The sequence below is a fragment of the Lepidochelys kempii genome, chromosome 3 (assembly GCF_965140285.1).
Source record: "Lepidochelys kempii isolate rLepKem1 chromosome 3, rLepKem1.hap1, whole genome shotgun sequence".
Classification (NCBI taxonomy): domain Eukaryota; kingdom Metazoa; phylum Chordata; order Testudines; family Cheloniidae; genus Lepidochelys; species Lepidochelys kempii.
In genome coordinates this window covers 114,475,775-114,501,536 of record NC_136382.1, presented here as the reverse complement: position 1 = coordinate 114,501,536, position 25,762 = coordinate 114,475,775, and the positions used below count along the sequence as shown (strand labels likewise).

General features: G+C 39.7%; 2 protein-coding genes across 10 annotated transcripts in view; one reads left to right on the top strand and one right to left on the bottom strand.

Annotated features, from left to right (window-relative positions):
• KATNA1 (katanin catalytic subunit A1) overlaps positions 1-25,762 on the top strand; it is a 36,469-nt gene that overhangs the window by 5,479 nt on the left and 5,228 nt on the right. For 3 of the 6 annotated variants that reach the window (XM_073337604.2, XM_073337605.2, XM_073337606.2), the window contains exons 2-10: positions 4,278-4,451; positions 5,223-5,380; positions 8,445-8,628; positions 10,137-10,258; positions 11,413-11,518; positions 20,169-20,327; positions 22,331-22,457; positions 24,160-24,294; positions 25,087-25,213. In XM_073337604.2, coding sequence (XP_073193705.1) covers positions 4,281-4,451; positions 5,223-5,380; positions 8,445-8,628; positions 10,137-10,258; positions 11,413-11,518; positions 20,169-20,327; positions 22,331-22,457; positions 24,160-24,294; positions 25,087-25,213 — 1,289 coding nt within the window. In that variant the 5' untranslated portion in view covers positions 4,278-4,280. Of the gene's footprint in view, positions 1-1,354; positions 3,015-4,277; positions 4,452-5,222; positions 5,381-8,444; positions 8,629-10,136; positions 10,259-11,412; positions 11,519-20,168; positions 20,328-22,330; positions 22,458-24,159; positions 24,295-25,086; positions 25,214-25,762 lie in introns of those variants that run through there. The other 3 variants (XM_073337603.2, XM_073337607.2, XM_073337608.1) reach the window with 3 other exon arrangements.
• GINM1 (glycosylated integral membrane protein 1) overlaps positions 22,274-25,762 on the bottom strand; it is a 46,083-nt gene continuing 42,594 nt past the window's right edge. For 2 of the 4 annotated variants that reach the window (XR_012158076.2, XM_073337612.2), the window contains one exon: positions 22,274-22,486. Coding sequence is in view for 2 of the 4 variants with exons in the window: in XM_073337612.2 (XP_073193713.1) it covers positions 22,468-22,486 (19 nt within the window). In the remaining 2 variants the exon portion in view is untranslated. The other 2 variants (XR_012158078.2, XM_073337613.2) reach the window with 2 other exon arrangements.

The window sequence follows — 25,762 nt, the reverse complement described above, 5'->3', positions numbered from 1 at the left end:
CGAGGTGTCTCAAGCTGGGCACCCAAAATTAGTGGACACTTTACTGTTTCAGTTTTAATCTCTGTGCCTCAGTTTGTCCTCTGTAAAATGTGGATAATACCATCTAATCTCACAATGGCATTAAGAAAAATTAATTGTTTGTGAACCTCCCAAATGCTTTGGTGAGAGCATCACAGAAATATTCATGAAGAATATTTCATGGAGCACCCATGGGGGAAAATTAGTGGCTGCTCTGCACCAACCAGCAGCCAAGCTCCCCTCACCCCCTGTCCCACCTCCTCCCTTGTCCCTGCTTCTCTGCTTACCTCCCAGCTGTTTGGTGACACTTAGGACTTTCCAGGAGGGAGGGGGAGGAGCGGGGATGTGTCATGCTCAGGGGAGGAGGCGGAGAAGGGGCAGGGACTTGGGGAAAGGGGGTGGGGTGAGGGGCGGGGGGGTGTCGAGCACCTACTGAGAACAGTGGAAGTCAGCGCCTATGGTGCAGAGAACATTGCTTGAGAGTGTATGTTCTTCCTGTGTCGTCATAACACAAGACCAAGAGGCTATTCAGTGAAACGGAACATAGCAAATTCCAAAATTTTTAACATAATTAGGTTTGGTAACTCATTGCCACAGGATGTTAAAGCCAAGGATTTAGCAAAACTCAGAGATTGAACATTGATATGTGTCACAAGAATATCCAGAGTTTTCATAGTTAATGCTAATAAAGAGTATTGGAACTGAAATAAAACCTTACATTTCAGGTTTTGGGTGATCTCGGTTAGAGATTAAGATGAGACTTTCATGTGGGGTGGGGGGCAGATTATCCCAGGTCTGCCTACTTTGTGGTCTCTTCCACCTTCCTCTGAAGCATCTGGTTCTAGCTACTGATGGAGACAGGATACTGACCTAGATGGGTCAGAGATCTGATCCAGTATAGTAGTTTTACTTTGAATTTCAATACAAACTGTTTTTAAATCTCCGATTGGGGGATTGTAAAAATGTATTGTCAATTATGATCCACTTTCTAAATAAATATCTGTTGTTCTTGTTTAGCTTTTAGAAAAAAAGTTTTAGAAATGGGGTGGTGTTCAGATGTCAGAGAGGTCTTACTCACGTATGGCTCTATTTCAGATGAGGTAGACGGCTGTTCTCTTCTGAGAACAAGACCAATCGAGGTGATGGGAAGGATTCTGTATAGTACCCATCTGTGTGCTTCTCATATTGAGACTCTGTCAGATAAATCATGCTTGGGACCTAACTCAGTGACTTTAGCATCTAACAGTTTCCTGAAGTCAGTGGTTGTCTTCTTTTCTTATGGGATTAGGACACAAGGAGATGAGAGAAACTTTCCAAGTATATGAACAAGGTGACTCTGACAATTAACTTTTATTTTGTTTATATTATTCTGCACTACTAATAGGAAATTATGTCAAATTAAGAAACAAGCTGACAATGTTTGGTTATGTGAAAAACTTTAGCAGTTTGTCTAGTAGTTTTACAGAATATGCTTTACCCTTGACTGATGTCCCATCTCTGAATCTGGAGCTGTGCCAGGCCAAAGGTACTAACTATTGTGTAGCTATTAAAAAAAAAAAAAAAAAAAAAAAATCTTAGAAAAGGCATATTTAAATATATCAGCAGCAACTGCAGCATCTTGAACACATTTGCTGCCGTTTTTCCAAAGTTTCTTAAATATTTGTTTTTCAGTTCCCACTCAAATACCTCTTTCCTTTGTAGATATTTAAGTCTTTGAATCCCTGATCCAGGTCTTCATTTCCCTCTTTTCTATGCATTGAAGGATGCATGTTTTTCATTCCGCTGTTATTTAGAGAGGCACTAGTTGCATATACTTTGTGCTTAGACTCTTAACACAGTACAAATGAGTGTGTTCACAGTACTTGGTTTGTTCTTCTCACTAGAACCCATCTTCCTTTCTATTTTCCTCAGTCCTATAATCAAATAAACTAGTCTAAGCAGCAATTGTGATCCTTTAATATTTAAATTCTGGTGCAGCAGGAGAGTGAATTTGTGTGGGGGGGTGGAGGGTGAGAAAACCTGGATTTGTGCTGGAAATGGCCCAACCTGATGATCACTTTAGATAAGCTATTACCAGCAGGACAGTGGGGTGGGAGGAGATATTGTTTCATATTCTCTGTGTATATATAAAGTCTGCTGCAGTTTCCATGGTATGCATCCGATGAAGTGAGCTGTAGCTCACGAAAGCTCATGCTCAAATAAATTGGTTAGTCTCTAAGGTGCCACAAGTACTCCTTTTCTTTCTTCTAAGGTGGAACGTTACTTTTGTTAAATACAGACAAGATAAGGAAACAATAGGAGACCCTGAACTACAGGAAACAAGATTTAGAATTTCCATGACCTGAGATTGTCCTGGAAAGCTAGACAATGTCCTTCGGTGTGTTCTGACATGTTAAAGATTTTGGCTGCATTTGTTTTCAGCTTGTACCTTCTCAGTGGCCACTTCCTCCTGCTAGCTCTGTAATCTCTGCATGTGTAGGAAGAAGATAGTGCTATAAGGCTAGTAGGTGGCTATATAGGTGGGGGAGCACCTTTATTCAAGCCTGAAGTCTCCAGGGATGGAAGGGCCCCTTATTTGACTTTTTTTTTTTTTAATAGTAAGTTCAGTGAAATAAAAAACCTATAGAGCTCATGTAATATTAATGATGCTGGAGTACCAGCAATAAAATCAGTCACTTTGACCCTAGGCACCCCTGTATTTGCACCCTAAACACAGAGTGCAATAATATTTGTACAAAGTATGCGTTGAGGTATCATATGAAAGCTTAGACTCTTGTTATTAATATAACTGTAAACTGCATGTGTAAACGTTATATGTGAATTTATGAATTCTCTTTGATGTTACTAGAACACGTTTAAAACCAGACAGCCTCGCCTAGATGAACAGGTCTGTCCTAAACAAAGGATTGTTTCCATAATAGCAGTAAACAAAGCTGTCGAACTGAACCATTGGGAGTTACCCTGATCCTGAACTTGAAAGATTGAGAATTATCAAGGTTCGTGCACCCCAGAGAGAGACAGGAGACTGAATCTCCAGCAGGCCTTTCTGACTTGTAAGACAAAGACATTCCCTTTGGGGATATAAGGAATGGAGAGAGACTCCATCTTTATCTTTCACCTTAGGAGACAAAGAAACCAAGCAATTTGATCTCTGTGATGGGTCCTGGCTAGGCCTGCTAGTAAGGAGATTGTTGGATGAAGAATCCATCTTGAACAAAGACTGTATCTTGTATAAGTTTTAGATTTTTAGATGTTCTCACATATTTGCTTGTAAACATCTCTTTCTTCATCTCCCTGACTTGGTATAATTTAATCCATTCTATTTTGTAAATAAACATGTTGGCTTTTATTGTTGTCCCGTGTTGGTGTCCCTAGCCCCCGTTTGCCAGAAGCTGGGAACGGACAACGGGATGGATCACTTGGTGATTACTTGATCAGTTCATTCCCTCTAAAGCACTTGGCATTGGCCACTGTTGGAAATAGTAGGCTAAATGGACCTTTGATCTGACCCAGTATGGCCGTTCTTATGTTCATTATAAATCAGTGCTGTGCAAGTTCATTGAAGTGTGTGCTTCCAGAAAGCTAACAGGTTGGAATGTTTTCCTGTTTCTGTAAAGGCTGCAATCCTAACTCTTCTCTGTGAAAGCCCAATGAGAGGGACTGGTCCCGCAGTAGGACAGTTTTGGGGCTGGAAGAGTACTAAGGTCAGCATGCAAGGAGTATCCAGGTTGGGCAAAGTCAGGGGGAGGCATGTGGACTGCTGGTAGGCTGCTGGGTCAGAGCTCTGGACCAAAGCTGCATTGCTACAAAACAGCCAGGATTACAAGGCAGATGGTGACCTGAACCCCAAACCATCACACTCACTACCTCCAGATTCTTTTACCTGAAGGGATGGGGGGAAAAAGGTGGGGAAGAGTGTATTCGGTCATGGCTCCCAATGTCATGTAGTCTCTGCACACTTGCATATGTGCTTAACAGTAGGTTCTACACTGCATGATAACTCAGCTTGTGTAATAAGTTTCACATACATCTGTGGTTATGGACAAGTGTAATTCATTTGTAATTTTTATACTGACCAAATAGGTTTTTTTTTTTTTCCTTCTTCCAGAGTGACTCCTCTTAATGAATCTACTCCTGGCATCCCTATTAATCAATTAGATGATTAGGATATGTTTAATTATCTGGAAAATACTTCAGATATATGCTTTGACTTGTTTTCTTGTACTGAATTTTCAGTATAACAATTTAATTTTTTTCAGCTTATGTTGAGTATGAGTCTTGTTATGATTAGCGAGAATGTAAAACTGGCCCGTGAATATGCATTGCTGGGAAACTATGATTCTGCAATGGTCTACTACCAAGGAGTACTTGACCAAATGAATAAATACCTCTACTCTGTCAAAGATGCATATCTGCAACAGAAATGGCAACAGGTGAGCAGTCCTGTTTTGCCAGTTAATATTTCAATGGTAAAGTATTAAGCTAATATGAATGATTTAGTTCAATGTTGAATAAGAAATGTAAAAATATCTAAACTATTCCCTGGTAAACTGTAATACCACTATATATTCTTATTTAAGGCTTCATTGGCTGATTTCTCTCTTTGTTGCCCCTGGCAGAGTAAGGAGTGAAGAACAACACTGAGTTAGTATTGTACTAACTTGCTTGCCAGTTTGACTTTTAACTGTGTTAATGAGTGCCCTGGTTACGCTTCAGTACAGTTAATTCTTATCACTCTTATTCTTTTTACAATACTTCAGTGGTGTGGTTTTGGCTGTCTAATACAGAGTGAGTTAAGACCACCATATTCATGTCCCTTGATGTAAAGCCTTACCCGCCTAAGGATAACCCAGTCTTTTTTCATTGTACTGTTTTTTTTCTTAAGACTGTGAAATGAAAACCAGCAGCAGGTTCTATGGAGTTGGTATTAAACCCATCTCTGTTCATTTATCTGACCGATTCTTCACGGTGTAAAATGTGTTAAGACCAGAAAAAGAAAAAAAACCTTCACAAATTTAATGTATATTTCTTGTTCTGTAGCATACGTAGTATTTTAAATGTATTGGACTAATTTAAAGCATCAGAATTAAGATAGCTAGAGAAATCTTGTGGAATCCAGCAGAGTTCATTCACATTGGCTTTAGCATACTCTGTTACAAATCTGTTAGTAATATGCTTTAATATACTTCATATTTTTGCATTAGGTTTGGCAGGAGATAAGCGTGGAAGCTAAGCATGTGAAGGATATAATGAAAACACTGGAAAGCTTTAAATTAGATTGCAGTCCCTTGAAAGCAGCACAGCAAGAATTACCAGCTCGTGATGGAGAAGTGTGGTCCTTGCCTGTGCCAGCTGAACGTAGGTAAGAAGAAAATTGGTAGGAGCAGATAACATGTAATTAAGTAAAAACATGCTCCAACTTCAATGAGAGTCAGCAGTTGGAGAATTCCTCCCTTTTTTAGGGCTAAGGTACAGGGCTTGGAAACTTTGACACCTAAATAGCCAAATTCTGGGAAAGGAGTGAGATTTCTGGATCCTATTTCAGGATGCATCCGATGAAGTGAGCTGTAGCTCACGAAAGCTTATGCTCAAATAAATTGGTTAGTCTCTAAGGTGCCACAAGTACTCCTTTTTCTTTTTGCGAGTACAGACTAACACGGCTGTTACTCTGAAATATTTTAGGATGTCATTTTATTTTTGTCTTTAATAGTCTGATAAATGTGAAACGTCAGCCAACTTTCTAGCTGCAAGAAGAAAGTGTAGTTTGAAAACATGAGTGTTTTGGAGGTTCCAAGGAAGCTGACTCTCCACTGCTGTATTTTTCTTCCCTCCTCATCATCCCTGCAATGATTCTCATTGCAGGTAGTGTGAAGGAGAGGGAGAAGTATCTACTACTCTAGCACTTTCTAAGGCCTCTCTTTTTTTTAGGGTCCTCTTCTAGTTCATAACTCATGGGCTTGCCTTTGCTGCTGCTAGTAGCTTTCCCAAGCAACAGCCTGAAATAGGTGTGATATTTTGACAGTTTTTGCTACCCAGTGTTCTGAGAGGTCAGTTTCAACGTTACTAATCTTGGTAATTCCAATTTCAACGGCTTTGTCAAGGAGCAGAGGCATTGGAACTATGTCTGAAGATTAAAGAAAATATTTCAGTTCACATTTTTGGAAAGTTGCCTTTGCAACCAAAAAGTCTTGAAATGTAAATTTATTTTTTAAAAAATGAAAGTTTAAAATCTGTAGAAATTGAAGACTAGGGCCCTGATCCCACAAGCTGTTTTGTCATAGATTGATACCTGTCCCCATGCAAAAACCTGCTTACTTCATTTGTACTTCTCCTGTGGTCCTAAAGATGGAATGGGCATTAGGAAAGTGTTTAGTGTTGGTCAAGAAGTATGCTTAAACTATTATATTAGAAGTGACTATTTTACTGGCTTTAGTCTTGGATAATGGTAGTACCCAAAATCCCCAATGAGGATTTGGGCTTTTTTGTGCTAGGACAGTCCCTGTGTTGAAGAATATATACTCTGAAAGGCAAAACAGCCAAATAGGGGGTGGAGAAAGGTCAGTCAGTCAGAAGGTGGCAGATGTTCATCTTGGTTATTACCCTGCCGTCCTTTTAAAATAAAATTTAATAAACTAAACCGGAGAGTTCTATTTTTAATATTTAACCCTGCCTGATCTATTTTTAAATTAACTCTAACTTTTTCTATTTATAATTTCTCTATCTAAATCTGCACATTTCATTTTTATTTTTTAACCCTCGTTTTTTTTACTTATATTTAATCTCACCTGTCCGTTAAGCAGTTAAATACGTTTCATTACTTTGCCCTCCGAATGCAGTACTTTGACTGCAACATAACAATTCTCTTTGATCAGATGCCAGAAATCTATCCTTCTGTCTCCTACCAGGCTTTAGTGACAATGAGCACAACTCACTTTGCAGGTGGAAAGAAAGTTCTGTTTGTCACTAGACTACTAGGGAGCAGGAAGGTTAGCTGCTGCTTAACATTGACCATATTAGCATGAATTTATGTAGGTTCTTTCATCTCTTGCCTACCACCACGCATAGGAACCATGGTGGAAAATGTGTTGCTATGGAAGCCAGAGAGCTGTTAAGCTTTATTAAGGCACAGAGTCTCCCCACAGATCTCCTAGGATACCCATGAGTTTTGTGGACTAGAGATCCCTTGCACATAACCTCAACAGGCCATTCAAGTCAAACCTCATGGAGTTTCCTCTTCCTTATTTCTCAGAAATAATCCATAAGAAAACAGTTTGGCTCTTAGGATTGTAAGTTGGAATTTTTCTGAAAGCGCTGGTGCAAAAATATTTGTATCAATAGTCTTGCTGGTGCCAAAGAATATAAAATACAGACTGATGCTATATGATACATACTAATTGTAGTTAAGAAATTGTGTGTCAAATGTACCTACAGAGGAGAGACCTTGAATTTAAAAAAATTCAGTGATCCCCTCCATACTTATTTGCATGCATGTTTCTAAAGGTTGTCTGAGAGTCTCAGGAAGAGTAGGAGACACATCTAGTAGTTTCAGTGAGAATTCTGAAGGTGGGAAATTTACACATTTTTAGAATAAATTGCATTCTTTTGGGTTAAGCTGGTCATATTGAGGAGGTTTTGGGAAGGGAATGTGTGTGCAGGGTTAGAAAACAAAAGCTTGGTGGAGTTGCTGTCTTTTTGGAGGCTTGAGATGAGACTTGGATCCTGGTAAGGCAACTTCGTATTAAATCTTACTGTTTTATCAGTAACAATTTTTTTTTTAAATATTTTGCTTCTAAGAAACGTAGATTAGTGCACTAGCATTTCATCTCTGGAGTCAGAATCTGATGGTTCTTGTGGTGTTTCAAAAAAAAAAGCTGCAGTTGTACATGTAGCTTTTTGTTATTAAGGGCCTAAACAGAGAGGGGCAACGTTTGAAGTCTCCAAACTCTTTTCCCTCCTTGGTTTGCAAAGTCTGTGTAAGTCTTCTGAAGGAGGTGAAATGCTCCAGTGGATTTTTTGACTTGTACTGACCAGTGATCCAGTATTCATGAGAAGCTTTTTCATTCTGTGCAAGTGATCAAGGAAGAATACTCTGGTATAGGGATTTCAGTTTCTGTTGGATCATAAGCATCTTTAGGACAGCACCAAGAGCATTGGTACTTTAACATATTATAAATGTATTAAGCTTCTGGTGTAGGTAGGCTAAGTATAGACAAAGGATGAAGTGAGTTTGAAAAGTATGCAATCTCAGTGACTTTATTTTAAAATAAAAGTCCTGGTTTTTGAGCTTAGCTTTTATATTGGCAACTTGTAATATTGGTGGCATCGTAAAATTAAATAGGTAAGAAAGAGTAAAGATTTGATGAGGTTTGGTAAAGGTCACCATAGTCTTTAAATTTAAACCTTTTGTATATGTTATGACCAATCAGACCTTCTCCAGGAGCCAGAAAACGTCAGTCTGTTCAGTGCAATGATTGCAGAGGTCACAATAACCGTGTAAGTGCAGCCGTCAGAGGCCCTCACCGGCCCGCCTCTCGAAATCCTAATGATAAAGGGAAAGCAGTCCGTGGCCGAGAAAGGAAGGATCAGCAGAATAAAGGAAGAGAGGAAAAGGTAAACTTGTAGATCATTTCATGAAGTTTAGAGATTTGTGGTTTCATTGCATCCTTACGTTGGGGGATAGGGAGATGACTAGTGCAAAGACGTTATCTTTGACCAAACTTAAAACTTGTATAGTGCTTCTCATATTTAAAACACTATATACAAGCATGAAACCTCGGAACATATCTGTAAGGTGTTTAATGGATGAAGATGAACACTGAAGGACAGCATAATTGGCTGAAGACCACATAGATTAATTAGCACAGCCAGGGCTTAGAACTTTTGCCACTTGCTGACCTCAAATCCAGTACATGTTCCCCTAGACGATATTGCCTCTTTGTAAAGCCCTTCTGCTGTGTAACTCAGACCTTATACAAGAGTTCATTGGAAATTCTTGGACATGGCTGTTTACAAGAAATACAAAATTGTATTACTTCAGTCCTCCATTTCAGTAGCTGATTCAAATTTTGAGAGTCAGAGTGAATTATTTTTTTATATAGGACTCTTGCAGACGACAGTGGGAGGCTGTTGCCTTGTATCTTTCAAAACATCTGGAAGCAAAATTTCTCAGGATTCACTTAACTCTTAAGGGAGATCTTAAACCTCTCATTCAGAAAGTCAGCCTGATCTCAGCTAGTTACATTTCTCTTTTTTTAAAAACAAACTAGCAATATATCTGGATTCAATCTAAAAACGACTATTCTTCCAGTCAGAACTAGGTCAGAACGGTGCAATTCCCAGAAGGACAGTGTCACATAATAATAACCTGATAATGGCTGAAATAAGAGATCACATTCAACAAGTAAAATCCATCTTTGACATAGCTTTCTAAAATAAACCAATGTCTTTACCAAATAAATCAAAGCCAACCTATTAATGTCCACAGAACTGATGGAAAGATAGAATCCAGGGTTTACTTCCGTTTCTGTAATCTCTAAAAGTGCTTCAATATAGGGGTGTCATGCATAATATAAACTGCCTCGTTATTACTAGACACCTGGAAATGAAATAGCATGTACACCATATAGTATATCGTTGTAAATTAAACAGTTAGCGTGGGAGGTAGGCAGGGTTCAGTGCTTTATACTAGTGATAGTATCAAATCCTACTCCCATTGATTTCAATGCTAGTCTTGCAGCTGATTTTAGTAAGAGCAGGATTAACTCTAATAAGTAAAATGCTACATTGAACCTTTAGAAAGAAAGGAAAAAAATGTTGCCTCTGTGCCTTCGGTGGGCTTTGCTGATGGTGAAGTGTTAATGAAAAGTTTTCTTAACCAAGTCAGTTTGAGATATATATATATATATATATTTATTTATTAGTAAAGGCACTTTGAAAGCATCACAGGGGCAGAATATTTATGCAGGGATTCAGAGCTAGATGGGATCCCTTTTACCCCCAAAATTCCAGCCTTCGGAGCCACTGTTGGGTCTACCCAGGAGAAGGCAATATATAATACTGCAGTACAGCCTCTCATGAATTCAGACTATCACATGTATCAATTTTGTTTTTTAACATAGAACAAGTCATCATCTGATGTTTCAGAATCTGAGCCAAAGAAGTTTGATGGTACTGGGTATGATAAAGACTTAGTAGAGGCTTTGGAAAAAGATATAATTTCTCAAAATCCCAATGTTCGATGGTAAGTTTGAGTAAAATTAAGCTTATATCCAGGTTGCAGTTTTTCTGTTATAAAGTGGAGGCTATCTTTTTGGGATTAACTTTTTGACACATTAAATAATTACAGCTACATTGTTTTTTCTATATTAAAGTAAATTTGCTTGCTTGAATGTTTCTAGTGCTCTTTTTAATTACAAGAAAACTGGTGGAAAACTTCTCCAAATCCGCCTTATAGTCCACTGTGTGAGCTGCTCATGCATGAGGCACTGTTTCAGTATATGTAAGATTATATTAGGTCTGCCAGTGTCTTTTGGAAAGGCTTTCTGCTGTATAGCTCTATGCTAGCAAAAGGACTTGTCACTAATGGGTCCACCTGAATTGGTGCTGAAAATAGTGTAACCTCTAGTGGAAAAAGACAATCATTTTTCAGCGTTTACAGAAAGTGTTCAAACCTAGTCTCAAACAAGAAGGGAAGCATTGTTGCCTTGAATATGCTGATCAGAATATCACAAGATCAGGTTTCTTGGGCTGTCAAAGTCCTTAGTGGGAGAGCTACAGAACAGGCAGTGGTAACACACAAGCTTCCCCTAAACTGCCTTAACCAGTGTTCTTCCTCCCTGACTGCACGGAAAGGCTGAGGGCACAAGTGAGAACATAGTTTAATTTCAATGTCTTTTCAGTCGTTGGCACCTCTGTGGAGATTACAATTGAAGAATTGATGAGAGAATTTGCCCACTAGTTGTCTGATTACAGTAAAGCTGGAAAGTATAATTTCCAGCTTGAGGAGACATACCCATGCTGCTCTGATCAAGCTAGTGTGCTAAAAATAGAAGTATAGCCGCTGCAGCACAAGCAGCAGGAGGGGCTAATTGCCCCAAATATGTACTTATGGTCTTGAATGGGATCGTACTCCAGGTGTCTAGTCCCTCTTGTTGGTCATGCAGCTTTGGCTACACTTCTGTTTTTAATATGCTACAGGTTTGTGTACCCGAGCTGGAAATTGCCTCTTCTAGCTGTGTAGATATTCCCTAGAAACAGAACTAGACCAACTCATTCATATAGGCTACTAAATAGCTATTAATGGTAATAAAAGTGTTTTTTGCATCTTGAATTGAACAGTGATCAGGCATGTCCCTGTCATAAAGTGTTAAACAACGTTCTTTTTTTCTCTATCAGGGATGATATAGCTGACTTAGTTGACGCCAAAAAATTGCTCAAAGAAGCTGTAGTCTTACCAATGTGGATGCCAGAATTCTTTAAGGGAATTAGAAGACCGTGGAAGGTAAGAAATTGCTGATTCTTAGCATGCAGTGTAATTCTAAGACCTGTCCTAAGTGGGGCACCTCAACTCACAAATATTCTGTGTATATTATATCTACCCATCTTTAACCAAAACTTTTAAGGCAACTGTGTGTCGTTTGAATACAAATGAAGTTAGTGTAGGCTAAAACGTATACTGACGTGTGCATTCTGTTAGTATTCAAGGAAGTAATATCACTTCACTACTTAGTTTTGAATAGAATCATAGAAATGTAGGACCGGAAGGGACCTCGACAGGTCATCTAGTCTAGTCCCCTGCACTAAGGCAGGACGAAGTATTATCTGAACATCCTTGACAGGTGTTTGTCCAACCTGTTCTTAAAAACCTTACATGACAGCAATTCCACAACCTCCCTAGGTAATTTGTTCCAGTGCTTAACTAACCTTAAGTTAGGAAGTTTTTTCCTAATGTCTATCCTAAATCTCCCTTACTGCAATTTAAGACCATTGCTTCTTGTCCTGTCCTCGGTGGTTAAGGAGAAAATTTATCATCCACCTCTTCATAACAATCTTTTATGTACTTGAAGACTGTTAGGTCTCCCCTCAGTCTTCTGCAGACTAAACAAACCAATTTTTTTCAGTCTTTCCTCATAAAATGTGTTTTCTAGACCTTTGATCATTTTTGGTGCTTTCCTATGGACTTTCTGAAATTTGTTCACATCTTTTCTGAAGTGTTCTGCTCAGAACTGGACGTGGTACTCCAATTGAACCCTTATCAGTGCTGAGTAGAATGAAAGAATTACTTCTTGTGTCTTGATTACAACACTTCTGCTAATACATCTCAGAATTACGTTCACTTTTTTTGCAACAGTATTATTGTGATCCACTGTAACTCCCAGATCCTTTTCTGCAGTACTCCTTCCTAGGCAGTCATTTCCCATTTTCTGTGTGCGCAACTGACTGTTCCTTTCTGCGTGGAGTACTTTGCATTTGTCCTTACTGAATTTCATTCTATTTAATTTAGACCATTTCTCCAGTTTGTCCAGATCATTTTGAATTTTAATCTGGTCTTTCAAAGCTCTTGCAACCCCTTCCAGCTTGATATCGTCCACAAACTTTAAGTGTACTCTCTGTGCCAAACAGAGCTGTAAACAGGGGAGTTTGAGTGGGAGTTCTGTTGGAGGAGAAGGTAGCAGCCAGTCAGGCAGCGGCACAGACAGCTGCAGCGGCACAGGACCTAGCAAACAGAGCTGTAAACAGGGGAGTTTGAGTGGGAGTTCTGTTGGAGGAGAAGGTATTTGTGTGTGTTTGGTTTTGTATTGGTAGTATCTGTATGTGTAGAGGCTTGGCGGGGCTTTGTGCTGGGAGAGAAGCTGAGCCCTGATTAGGGGGCGGGGCTTCACTGACTAGGGGTCCTATAAAGGTAGCGGCACAGACAGCTGCAGCGGCACAGGAGCTAGCAAACAGAGCTGTAAACAGGGGAGTTTGAGTGGGAGTTCTGTTGGAGGAGAAGGTATTTGTGTGTGTTTGGTTTTGTATTGGTAGTATCTGTATGTGTAGGGGCTTTGTGCTGGGAGAGAAGCTGAGCCCTGATTAGGGGGCGGGGCTTCACTGACTAGGGGTCCTATAAAGGTAGCAGCCAGTCAGGCAGCGGCACAGGAGCTAGCAAACAGAGCTGTAAACAGGGGAGTTTGAGTGGGAGTTTGAAAGGGGAGTTTGTCTTGTGGTGCTTGTGTGGGGTTTGGTTTTGCTGTGGGTGGTGGTGTTTTGGTGTGGTTTGTGTTTCCCAGATTAACAGGATTTAGGTGGGAAGGCTATGACAGATTCAGAGGTGGCAGTGGGAGTGACCCATGTAGCAGATGACACAATGAAGATGACTGGATGTGGAAGCTGTGGTATGTACATGATCCTGGAGGGGGCACCTGGTAAGAGTTTTCTCTGCTTGAAATGCCGTCTGATAGAGCTGATGGAGGAAAAGATCAGAGGTTTGGAGATGCAGGTGGAAAGTCTGGTAGAGTTTAGGAAGGGGTTTGAGCAGATTATGGAGCAAAGACATGAGGTATCTGAAGGGAAAAGCTCAGACTTGCAGATGGAAGCAGGACTAGGGAATTCTGAGGGGAGACTGGGTGAGGAAAGTGGTCAGTGGAAGCATGTGACTAAAAGAACTAGGCAGAGGAAAAGACGGGCTAGTGAAGGAGAAATAGAGCTTCAGAATAGGTTTGCAGAGTTGGAAAATGAAGAAGGGGCTCAGCAGGTAGTCACTGAAGGTGATAGGGCAAGGAAGAAGAGAAGAGCGGTTAGTCCTATAGGAAAAGGGGAAGAGTTAATGGAGATTACACCAAATATGAGCCCCAGGAGGATACAGGATGGGTTAAAAAGGATTACAAGGGAGAATGGGAATGGAAAGAACTTGCAGCCAGAGGGAACAGGGGATAGACTGGAGAATAGCACCGTCACTAGGAAAAGGCAGGTCTATGTGATTGGGGACTCTTTACTGAGAAGAATAGATAGGCCTGTAACCAGAGCTGATCCAGAAAATAGGAGGGTGTGCTGTCTTCCAGGTGCTAAGATACGGGATGTAGACCTGAGGTTGAAAAGGATTCTAAAGGGAGCGGGAAAGAATCCCCTAATTATCCTTCATGTGGGAACAAATGATACGGCTAGATTCTCGCTGGAAAGTATTAAGGGAGACTATGCTAGGCTGGGGAGGACGCTTAAGGAAATTGAGGCTCAGGTGATCTTTAGTGGGATTCTGCCTGTTCTTAGAGAAGGGCAACAAAGGTGTGACAAGATTATGACTATCAATAGATGGCTTAGGCAGTGGTGCTATAAGGAGGGCTTTGGGATGTATGGCCATTGGGAGGCATTCATGGATAGAGGACAGTTCTCTCGGGATGGACTTCATCTGAGTAGGGAAGGAAATAGACTTCTAGGATGGAGGCTGGCACAACTGATTAAGAGAGCTTTAAACTAGGAATTTGGGGGAGATGGTTGGGAGATGTCCAGGTAATCTCCACGCCAGAATTTAGCATAGAGTGGAAAGAAAATGAAGTAAGAGTGGATACAGCTGTAGGTAGGAGGAAGGGCAGTGTAGATACAAGTCTAATAGGTTATACTGGTAGTAAAATAACCGTGCCTAATAGGGTACAGAATGTGAGTGAGGCCAAACAGCAAAAATTAAGATGTTTGTACACTAATGCAAGGAGCCTAGGTAACAAAATGGAGGAACTAGAGTTACTGGTGCAGGAAGTGAAACCAGATATTATAGGTATAACAGAGACCTGGTGGAATAGTAGTCATGACTGGGCTACAGGTATTGAAGGGTATGTGCTGTTTAGGAAAGACCGAAATAAAGGTAAAGGTGGTGGAGTAGCATTGTATATCAATGATGAGATAGAATGTAAAGAAATAAGAAGCGATGAAATGGATATGACTGAGTCTGTCTGGGCAACAATTAAATTGGGGAAGAAAACTATTAGAGCCTCCCCTGGGATAGTGCTTGGGGTGTGCTATAGACCGCCGGGATCTAATTTGGATATGGATAGAGCCCTTTTTAATGTTTTTAATAAAGTAAATACTAATGGAAACTGTGTGATCATGGGAGACTTTAACTTCCCAGATATAGACTGGAGGACGAGTGCTAGTAATAATAATAGGGCTCAGATTTTCCTAGATGCGATAGCTGATGGATTCCTTCAGCAAGTAGTTGCTGAACCGACTAGAGGGGATGCCATTTTAGATTTGGTCTTGGTGAGTAATGAGGACCTCATAGAGGAAATGGTTGTAGGGGATAATCTTGGCTCAAGTGATCATGAGCTAATTCAGTTCAAACTGAATGGAAGGATTAACAAAAATAAATCTGCAACTAGGGTTTTTGATTTCAAAAGGGCTGACTTTCAAAAATTAAGGAAATTAGTTAGGGAAGTGGATTGGACTGAAGAATTTATGGGTTTAAAGGTAGAGGAGGCCTGGGATTATTTTAAATTAAAGCTGCAGAAGCTATCGGAAGCCTGCATCCCAAGAAAGGGGAAAAAATTCATAGGCAGGAGTTGTAGACCAAGCTGGATGAGCAAGCATCTTAGAGAGGTAATTAAGAAAAAGCAGAAAGCATATAGGGAGTGGAAGAAGGGAGGGATCAGTAAGGAAAGCTACCTTATTGAGGTCAGAATATGTAGGGATAAAGTGAGACAGGCTAAAAGTCAAGTAGAGTTGGACCTTGCAAAGGGAATTAAAACCAATAGTAAAAGGTTCTATAGTCATATAAATAGGAAGAAAACAAAGAAAGAAGTGGGACCGCTAAAAACTGAGGATGGAGTGGAGGTCAAGGATAATCTAGGCATGGCCCAATATCTAAACAAATACTTTGCCTCAGTCTTTAATAAGACTAAAGAGGATCTTACGGATAATGGTAGCATGATAAATGGGAATGAGGATATGGAGGTAGACATCACCATATCTGAGGTAGAAGCGAAACTCAAACAGCTTAATGGGACTAAATCGGGGGGCCCAGATAATCTTCATCCAAGAATATTAAAAGAATTGGCACAAGAAATTGCAAGCCCATTAGCAAGAATTTTTAATGAATCTGTAAACTCAGGGGTTGTACCGTATGATTGGAGAATTGCTAACATAGTTCCTATTTTTAAGAAAGGGAAAAAAAGTGATCCAAGTAATTATAGGCCTGTTAGTTTGACATCTGTAGTATGCAAGGTCTTGGAAAAAATTTTGAAGGAGAAGGTAGTTAAGGACATTGAAGTCAATGGTAAATGGGACAAAATACAACATGGTTTTACAAAAGGTAGATCGTGCCAAACCAACCTGATCTCCTTCTTTGAGAGAGTAACAGATTTTTTAGATAAAGGAAACGCAGTGGATCTAATTTACTTAGATTTTAGTAAGGCGTTTGATACTGTGCCACATGGGGAATTATTAGTTAAATTGGATAAGATGGGCATCAATAGGAAAATTGAAAGGTGGATAGGGAATTGGTTAAAGGGGAGACTACAACGGGTCCTACTGAAAGGTGAACTGTCAAGTTGGAGGGAGGTTACCAGTGGAGTTCCTCAAGGATCAGTTTTGGGACCAATCTTATTTAATCTTTTTATTACTGACCTGGGCACAAAAAGTGGGAGTGTGCTAATAAAGTTTGCAGATGATACAAAGCTGGGAGGTATTGCTAATTTAGAGAAGGACAGGGATACCCTACAGGAGGATCTGGATGACCTTGTAAACTGGAGTAATAGGAATAGGATGAAATTTAATAGTGAGAAGTGTAAGGTCATGCATTTAGGGATTAATAACAAGAATTTTAGTTATAAGCTAGGGACGCATCAACTAGAAGTAACGGAGGAGGAAAAGGACCTTGGAGTATTGGTTGATCATAGGATGACTATGAGCTGCCAATGTGATATGGCTGTGAAAAAAGCTAATGTCGTCTTGGGATGCATCAGGAGAGGTATTTCCAGTAGGGATAAGGAGGTTTTAGTACCGTTATATAAGGCACTGGTGAGACCTCACCTGGAATACTGTGTGCAGTTCTGGTCTCCCATGTTTAAGAAGGATGAATTCAAACTGGAACAGGTGCAGAGAAGGGCTACTAGGATGATCCGAGGAATGGAAAACTTGTCTTATGAAAGGAGACTTAGGGAGCTTGGCTTGTTTAGCCTAACTAAAAGAAGGTTGAGGGGAGATATGATTGCTCTCTATAAATATATCAGAGGGATAAATACCAGAGAGGGAGAGGAATTATTTAAACTCAGTACCAATGTGGACACAAGAACAAATGGATATAAACTGGCCACTAGGAAATTTAGATTAGAAATTAGACGAAGGTTTCTAACCATCAGAGGAGTGAAGTTTTGGAATAGCCTTCCGAGGGAAGTAGTGGGGGCAAAAGATCTATCTTGCTTTAAGATTAAACTCGATAAGTTTATGGAGGAGATGGTATGATGGGATAACATGGTTTTGGTAATTAAATATTCATGGTAAATAGGCCCAATGGCCTGTGATGGGTTTTTAGATGGGGTAAGATCCAAGTTACCCGGGAAAGAATTTTCTGTAGTATCTGGCTGATGAATCTTGCCCATACGCTCAGGGTTTAGCTGATCGCCATATTTGGGGTCGGGAAGGAATTTTCCTCCAGGGCAGATTGGAAGGCCCTGGAGGTTTTTCGCCTTCCTCTGTAGCATGGGGCACGGGTCACTTGCTGGAGGATTCTCTGCTCCTTGAGGTCTTCAAACTACAATTTGAGGACTTCAATAGCACAGATATAGGTGTGAGGTCTTTTTTAGGAGTGGTGGGTGAAATTCTGTGGCCTGCATTGTGCAGGAGGTCAGACTAGATGATCATAATGGTCCCTTCTGGCCTAAATATCTATGAATCTATGAATTATCCAAATTATTTCTGAAGACGTTGAATAAAACCAGGTCAGATCTCTCTGAGGCGCCACTATATATGGCCTTCCAGCTCGATTGTGAACCGTTGAGGATTACTCTGAGTGTGGTTTTTCACCTTTTATAGTAGATTTGTCTTCCAGGCTGTATTTCTCTAGTTCAGAGGTGTTCAAACTGTTTGGCGTGCCCCCTAGGGCAGTGTGGAGGAACTCTTATGGGGGCGAGTGGTGACGCCAGGCAGCTCATGCCAGCCCCCACAGGGGTGGGAAGGGAGTGCCACCTCCAGCTCCAACTCACCTCAGGGGGCCACCCAGCCTTTGGGTCAGTGTCAACATCTGCTGGGCCCATTTCCACTTCTGGCAGATTCTGAGCCCAGCTCTGGCTCTGTCCCCAGAGACCATTGCATATGCCTTCCCCAACCCTGAAAACCCAAGTGGGGAGGGGCAGAGGGCCAGGTATTGGCCCTGCCATAGCGGTGCATCCTGGCTGCAAGGTAGAAGCAACCTGCTGCTGAGGGAGCCTTGGCTTGGTATCTGTGTATTTGAAACTTACCGGTGTAGGTAATTTAATTAAAGTTGTATTAAGGTCTCTGTTAGGTTTATAAATAGGCTAACAAGTATACTTTTGCATGTGTCTATTTTTGTCTGAGTTGCAGGGGTGTAACCAAAATGTGACTCAAATTGGGGGGCTCAGCTCAAAGTTTGCAAATCACTGCTTTAGTTTATTTATGTCATGTGAAAGTCATGAGACAATATCAAAAGCCTTACTAAAGTCAAAATCTACTATCGCATCTACTGCTTTCTCCCTATCCACAAGGCTTGTTAATCTGTCAAAGAAGGACACTAGGTTGGTTTGAAATGATTTGTTCTTGACAAATCTGTATTGATTGTTTACCATCTTATTTTCTTCTAGGTGGTTACAAATTGATGGTTTGATTATTTGCTCCATTATCTTTCTGATTAGGGAAGTTAAGCTGAATGGTCTATAATTCCCTGGGTTGTCTTTATTCCTCTTTTTATAGATAGGTATCTAATTTTGCCCTTTTCAAGTCCTTAAGCATCTCTCCTGTCCTCCACAAATTCTCAAAGATAATTGCTAATAGCTCAGATGTCTTCAGCCAGTTCTTTAAGAATTCTAGGATCTATTTCGTCAAGCCCTAATCACTTGAAGACATGTAACTTGTTCTTTTCCTATTTGAGCCTCAGATTCTACCCCATTTACACTGATGTTCTCTGTTAGTTGTCCAATCACTGCTAACTTTTTTTTGGTGAAAATTGAAACAAAAAAGGTATTTAATTAAGACTTTGGCCATTGCTGCGTTTTCTGTTTTTGTCCCCCCTTTTCCCCTCCTGCCCTTCATTTAGTAATGGGCCTACCCTGTCCCTCATTGTTGTCTTGTTTCCCATGAATTTGTAAAATGCTTTCTTATTACCCTTTATATCTCTAGCTAGTTTAATCTCATTTTGTGCCTTGGCCTTTCTAATTTTGTCCTTAAGTGCCTGTGTGTGTGTGTGTGTGTTCATTCAAACCTTGTAATTTGACCTAGTCTCACTTTTTGTATGACTCTCTTTTTTGTTTCAGGTCATGGACGATCTCTTAATTAAACAAGGTGGCCTCTTACCATGCTTCCTATCTTTTCTAAGCATTGGAGTAGTTTGCTCTTGTGCCCTTAATAACATCTCTTTAAAAAACTGCCAACGCTCCTGAACTCCCTTTTCCTTTAGCCATATTTTCCATGGGATCTTCCCTACCAACTCTCTGAGTTTACTAAAGTCTGCCTTCTTGAGTGCATTGTCTCTATTCTGCTGTTTTTCCCTCCTACCACTCCTTAGAATCATGAACGCCATAATTTCATAATCACTTTCAACCAAGCTGCCTTCCACCTTCAAATTCTCCACTCATTCCTCCCTGTTTGTTGGAATCAAAGCCAGAATAGCCTCTCACCCATTTGCTTTCTCCACCTTCTGTAATAAAAGTGGCCTCCAATGCATTTGAAGAACTTGTTGGATAATTTGTACCCTGTTGTCTTACTTTCCCAACAGATGTCTGGGTAGTTGAAATCACCACCAAGCCCTGTGTTTTGGATGATTTTGTTAGTTTAAAAAAAGCCTCATCCACCTTCTCTTCCTGGTTTGGAAATGTAATTAAGCAAAAGTTCGTACTAAATAGTCCAACACTGAGGCTATCAAACAGTTTCTTAGGCTATGATTATTGCAGTGGGTTTTCACTAGCCTTAACAGATTTTTGGTACATCACTTTGGACTGTCTCTTTTCAAATAGGGTGTGCTGATGGTTGGTCCACCTGGTACTGGAAAGACTCTCCTTGCAAAAGCTGTAGCTACTGAATGCAAAACAACATTTTTCAACATCTCTTCATCAACACTTACTTCAAAATACAGAGGAGAATCTGAGAAACTTGTCCGCCTGCTGTTTGAAATGGTGACTAACAACTCTAAAAGGAATAGTGGGTTGTAATTCTGTTCCCAGAGTAGTGAAACCTACGCAAGATACAGTGTGGCAGTAGGCCTCCAAGTTAAAGCCTTATTAGTTATATTGAAGTTTGAGACCCTCAGTTTTTAGTGTGTGTATAAATATGCACACAGGTATTATTCATAGAAAACCACTTGTAAAAATTGACAGAATGGTCCTGCTTAGCGTATGTGCTCATACCTCAGGTTGAATTAAAGCATAAGCGCTTTCAGCCAAACTTATGGCCACAGTTCTTGGATTCATGTGACTGCATCAGAATCTCCAGTTTCATTTTAATAAAAGGTTGCTATTCCTCATGGTTTTAAGAAAAACTGTGAATAGTGTAACCAATGTAGTAATGTCTGCCTGAGTCAGCAAGCAGCCCAAAACAATAGCTCAATGGTGGAAGGAGGGGTTTGGCATATTGTGACATAGATAAACCTTCAGGTACATGGGAAAGGTATACTTGTATAAGATAATGTGAATTTAACTCATTATAGTTGTACCACTATACTCCCCATGTGGACATGCTGATTCTAGTTTAAGAGCTTTTTTGTGGTTTCGCTTATGCCTCTTTGAAAATGGTTTAAAGTAGGCTGAAAAAAGCCACTCTTATTCCAGAATAAGTGCCTACACAGGGAGTTTAAATCACTAGTTATACAAACGTAATGGGTGAAACTTCCCAAGTAGACATACCCAAAGGCTCCAGATTTCCTTAATCAAGGCCTGCTTATACCTACTACTAATGTGATACACTAAAATAAACATTTTCTGTCTGAGACACTATTTGGTCTGTGCTTTCTACAAATAGACTTTGCAGGCTGATTTGAAATAACTCCCTAAAGACAAAACTACTAAAATTCAAAACCTTGCTCTGCGACTTTAGATCCCAATTAAGTAGATTAGATATGGTCACACAATCATCCGCTATATAAAATGTGTAGTGTTCCCTTTTAGCTAAGAATAACACAAATTTTAATCTTCAGTTCAAATCATATAATGTGGTTAAGACTCAGTAGTCTACAGAGCATGTGACACTTGGAATTAATGGAGTGGTGGACTCAGTAAAGGCTTTTCTACATTGCCAAGTTCAAATGCAGTGGATTCTGGGGTGAACAGTCTTGTAAAATGTGGTTATTGTAGCCTCAGTTCTACAAACAAATCCTATCACATTGCTGTGGGAACTTCAGGTTTGAATTTATTGAAGTTGACCACATTATACATGGTAAAGGCATCAAAGTTAATGCCATATACAGCAACAGAAAATATTATGTATGCACAAAGCAATATGTTATAATTGCTGTAGGACAATAACTTTGAATTTCCTAGGTGTTTTTCTCTCTGCTTTTTATCAAATCTCAAGGTCTGGCTAGGATTAGCATGTGACTGCCAGGCTTCTTGGAAACATGTGCTACAGGAATTAGTGTGGATGAATCAGTTGGTGGCATTCACCCCTTGTAGTAGTAATGAACTGATTATCCCAACATGGTTTTAGTGCTGATTTAGGAGATTTGACCTTGGTTTCATTAAAGATCCCATAGCATATTACAGGTGTTAACTTTAGTGTCCTGGTCAGATAACTACCTTCGATAATTACTGTGCTTATTTAAATTACATTCTGGGGTGCACGTTGAGCTGGATGTGACATTCATTTCCATGGTAAATTATTGTATAGTGTTGCTGCAGGCTGTTAAATAGCTGGCATGTAATAATCTAAGGGTTACTACACTTGAGTAGGGTAATGTTCTGCTTTTATATCATTGCTACTGAAAGCATAATTGCTCATGGTATGTATGTTTGAAAGGTGGAGGTAAGGGAGAAGAGATGTTGGCTATTTATTCCTATTGTGGTGAATCCCCAAAGCCAAGACAGCTTGCTTATAGGCAGCTCTAGGAGATGTGACAATTCCAAAGAAATAAGATTATCTTAAGCTTTATTTAAACTGATGTAATTTCAGTTTCTGATTTCTCTAGGCTCGATTTTATGCACCAACAACTATATTTATTGATGAGATAGACTCTATCTGTAGTCGCAGAGGAACCTCGGAGGAGCATGAAGCCAGTCGACGGGTAAAAGCGGAACTGCTGGTTCAGATGGATGGTAAATGAACTTAATCATTGTTGATGGTTCTGGGTTATGGGAAAAAATAAAAGGATTTAATTTTATTCTTTTAGGCACAAGAACTTACTTATGCTGTTTTTAAAAAGGCAGATTAAAATGATAAACACATAAACATTACTCAAACTCACAAGACACTACAAATATACTGAGCTCATCTGTACTACCTTATCTACTCCCGCAAATGCTCTTCAGTATCTGAATCTCAACTTCGTATTGTAACTTCAGAATAATTGAGCTTCCTCAAAAGTGTGGAATCATTGAGCTCCTTGTCAGTCATGACTCCTTTTATATAACCCTACACTTCCCACAAGTGATTTTTCCCCCTTCCAGCCTAACCCTTCCCCCTTAGTAGTCCAATAAAGTAGAACAGTCAGATGTAGCTGTATAGCTGTAGTAGCAGAAAGTCTTCAAAGACAACCATCACTAAGCGCTCCAGACTGTAGTCTTCTATACAAGTGATTTGAATAACTAATCTATGCAAATTTAAACTTCTAATGGCAGTTAACATCACCTCCAAAAGGATTCACATTATGATACTGTTTTTAAATAGCATTTGAATAAAAATGGCACACTTCAGTTACTTTCTACAGTTAATTTAAGCAATTGTTACTGAATAGGGAAAAACCCATGCCAGTTTTATTTGTGCAGAAAATTAGCTATTTTAAATTTCAAATTCTTTGCTCAACACTGTTTAATATGTACTTAAAGAAACCTTCAAATCCTTTGCTAATCTGCAGAATAACTTGTGTTAAGATTCCAGGAGTCATAAAATCTTTTTTTTTAAACTTGAGCAGTCTGATCCTGCACCCATTTAAGTCTATAGAGAAACTCCCATTGACTTAAATAGGAGCATGGTCAGAGCCCTTGAGACACTTTCCTTGCAATTCAGATATTTGCATCAGTAATGAATTTTTCATTAGCTCCCTTTTTTAGCCATGGAATTTTGGAATATTCATAAATGGTGTCTTGTTATGCTTTAATATTAGGGCAAACAGTACAGTGGGTATTCCAGGGTCTGTCACTGATTACAAGCAAAATCTGTCGGTTTTGTCATTAGAATGATTTACAAATAAACACCTTGGTAACAGATGTAGAGGATGACAATTCTAGTAAAACACATCTTGGATTTTTATTAGTAAAAGCTATTTATATAGTGCCACTAATTTAACAATGCTTTACAGATTAAAATACTTCCTGTCTGTTCAAAAGGGTTTTAGTCCATGGACCTAATCCACCAGTCTTGAATGCTGACTTTCCTGGGACGACTTATGTTAATAAAAATTACTCACCTGAGTAAGGGATTGCAGTATCAGGCCTACAAATTGGTGGGGAAGATCTGATTTTGATAGCAGCAGTTAATGACATTTTTGAGTATCCTTATTTTTAGTTCCATTCTAAGTTTTCACGTTGACACCCTGTGATAAAGGCAAAAATCCAGGCAGATATTGCAAAATTGTCTGTATGTTGATGCAGAAGGACTTGCCCATCTTGTGAAACTTATATCAATGTTAACCTCAGTTCTCTGACCTAGAATTTGCAGTTCTTCATCCCAAAATGGCAGGTAGAACTAAAATTAAACTTGCACTTTAATATTAGATCTCAGGGTATCCGTGATTCTGTATCTATATAGGATCTTCCCATGATAGCTGAATAGGTTTAACTATTTCCCCTCCTACCACAGGTGTTGGAGGGGCTGCTGAAAATGATGATCCTTCCAAAATGGTTATGGTACTTGCTGCTACTAATTTTCCTTGGGATATTGATGAGGCCCTAAGACGACGACTAGAAAAGAGAATTTACATTCCTTTACCATCAGGTACAAAGATTTCCTTAAATTAAAAAAAAAAAGTGATCGTTGCTTCTTTTGTTTTGTGATGAGTCTTGTGATTTTTGGCAGTATCTTAGTATACTGTGCCGGACATCTGGGCTCGGAAGAGACCTTTGAACTTTGGAGGCACTTTACCCTGAGTGTATTGTTTGGTTGAATGCATTCATGGTCTGGATATGGAAGAGAGTGCATCAAGTTCCATAACACCACAGACAAAGCATTAAAATGGCAGGTACATGTGGGTATAAGGCCAATGGATACAGAGATAAGCCTAGAACAGAGAGGTGAAACAATGTAAGGACTATAATTGATTGAATTTCAAAAATAGGAATGCAAAGTTAACACTCCTAAAAAGTGGCCTGACTTTCAGAAATGCTGAGTGCCCAGCTGCAACCTCTTACGTCTAAGGAGGTTGTGGAAACTCCTTCACTGGAAGTTTTTCAAAAGGAGGCTTGATAGCCATCTGTGTTGGATGGTTTATACACAACAAATCCTGCATCTTGGCATGGAGTTAGACTAGATGACCCTTGTGGTCCCTCTAACCCTATGATTCTAAGTCCATTTGCGCTCAGCGCTTCTGAAAATCAGGCAACTTGTTAGGATCCTAAATATAGACTTAGGAACTTAACTTTGTGCTCCTGTTTCTGAAAATATTTGCCTTCTGAATTGGACTTTAGATGTAGATGTAGAATAGAGCAAAGGAGGATTAAAACAACTTAGAGCCAGCCTGTGTGTATCTTTTGAATCACAGAATTATAGACATGCTATTTTTTTGTTTAGCAAAAGGCAGAGAAGAACTCTTACGGATAAACCTGCGAGAGTTGGAACTGGCTGACGATGTTGACCTTGCAAATATAGCTGAAAAAATGGAGGGTTATTCTGGTGCAGACATTACCAATGTATGCAGGTATGTCAGAATTGCAACCTTATAAAACAGTTTCTCTTGTTGAATCACTTATTTGAGAACTAGTCGGCCTTAATCATGTCCGGTAGCGACCCTAATTTGGTGACTGAAATTAACAGTACTCTGAAAACACAAATCTTGTCACTAAGTTAAAGGCTTATTAAACTGACTTGGTTCTTGGAGTAGTTCTCACATTCTGTCTGCTTCTTGAACTGAAAGCTCTCCAGGGCAAAGGACTGTCCCCCACTCTATGCAACACCAACTATGATGAGGGCTTCCCCACTCTGATGGCAGCTTTTTGTGTGTAATCAGAACAAGTAGAGGGGACCAAAGGAGTGGATGGTGAAAAGGCAGTGAATAAAGAATAGTTTGCCCTAAATATTTGACCACTATAAACTGAGTTGAGGCAAATACAGTGTTAGATGTAAGTAGCTGCTTCTCTTGGTGTGTGTGTACATGGCTTTTATTTCAACTCAATTTATATGAATGAGGGAGGCATAGGGGCACTTTAGCCAAAATGTTGTTTGTAGGATGCTGGATGTAATGACGCTA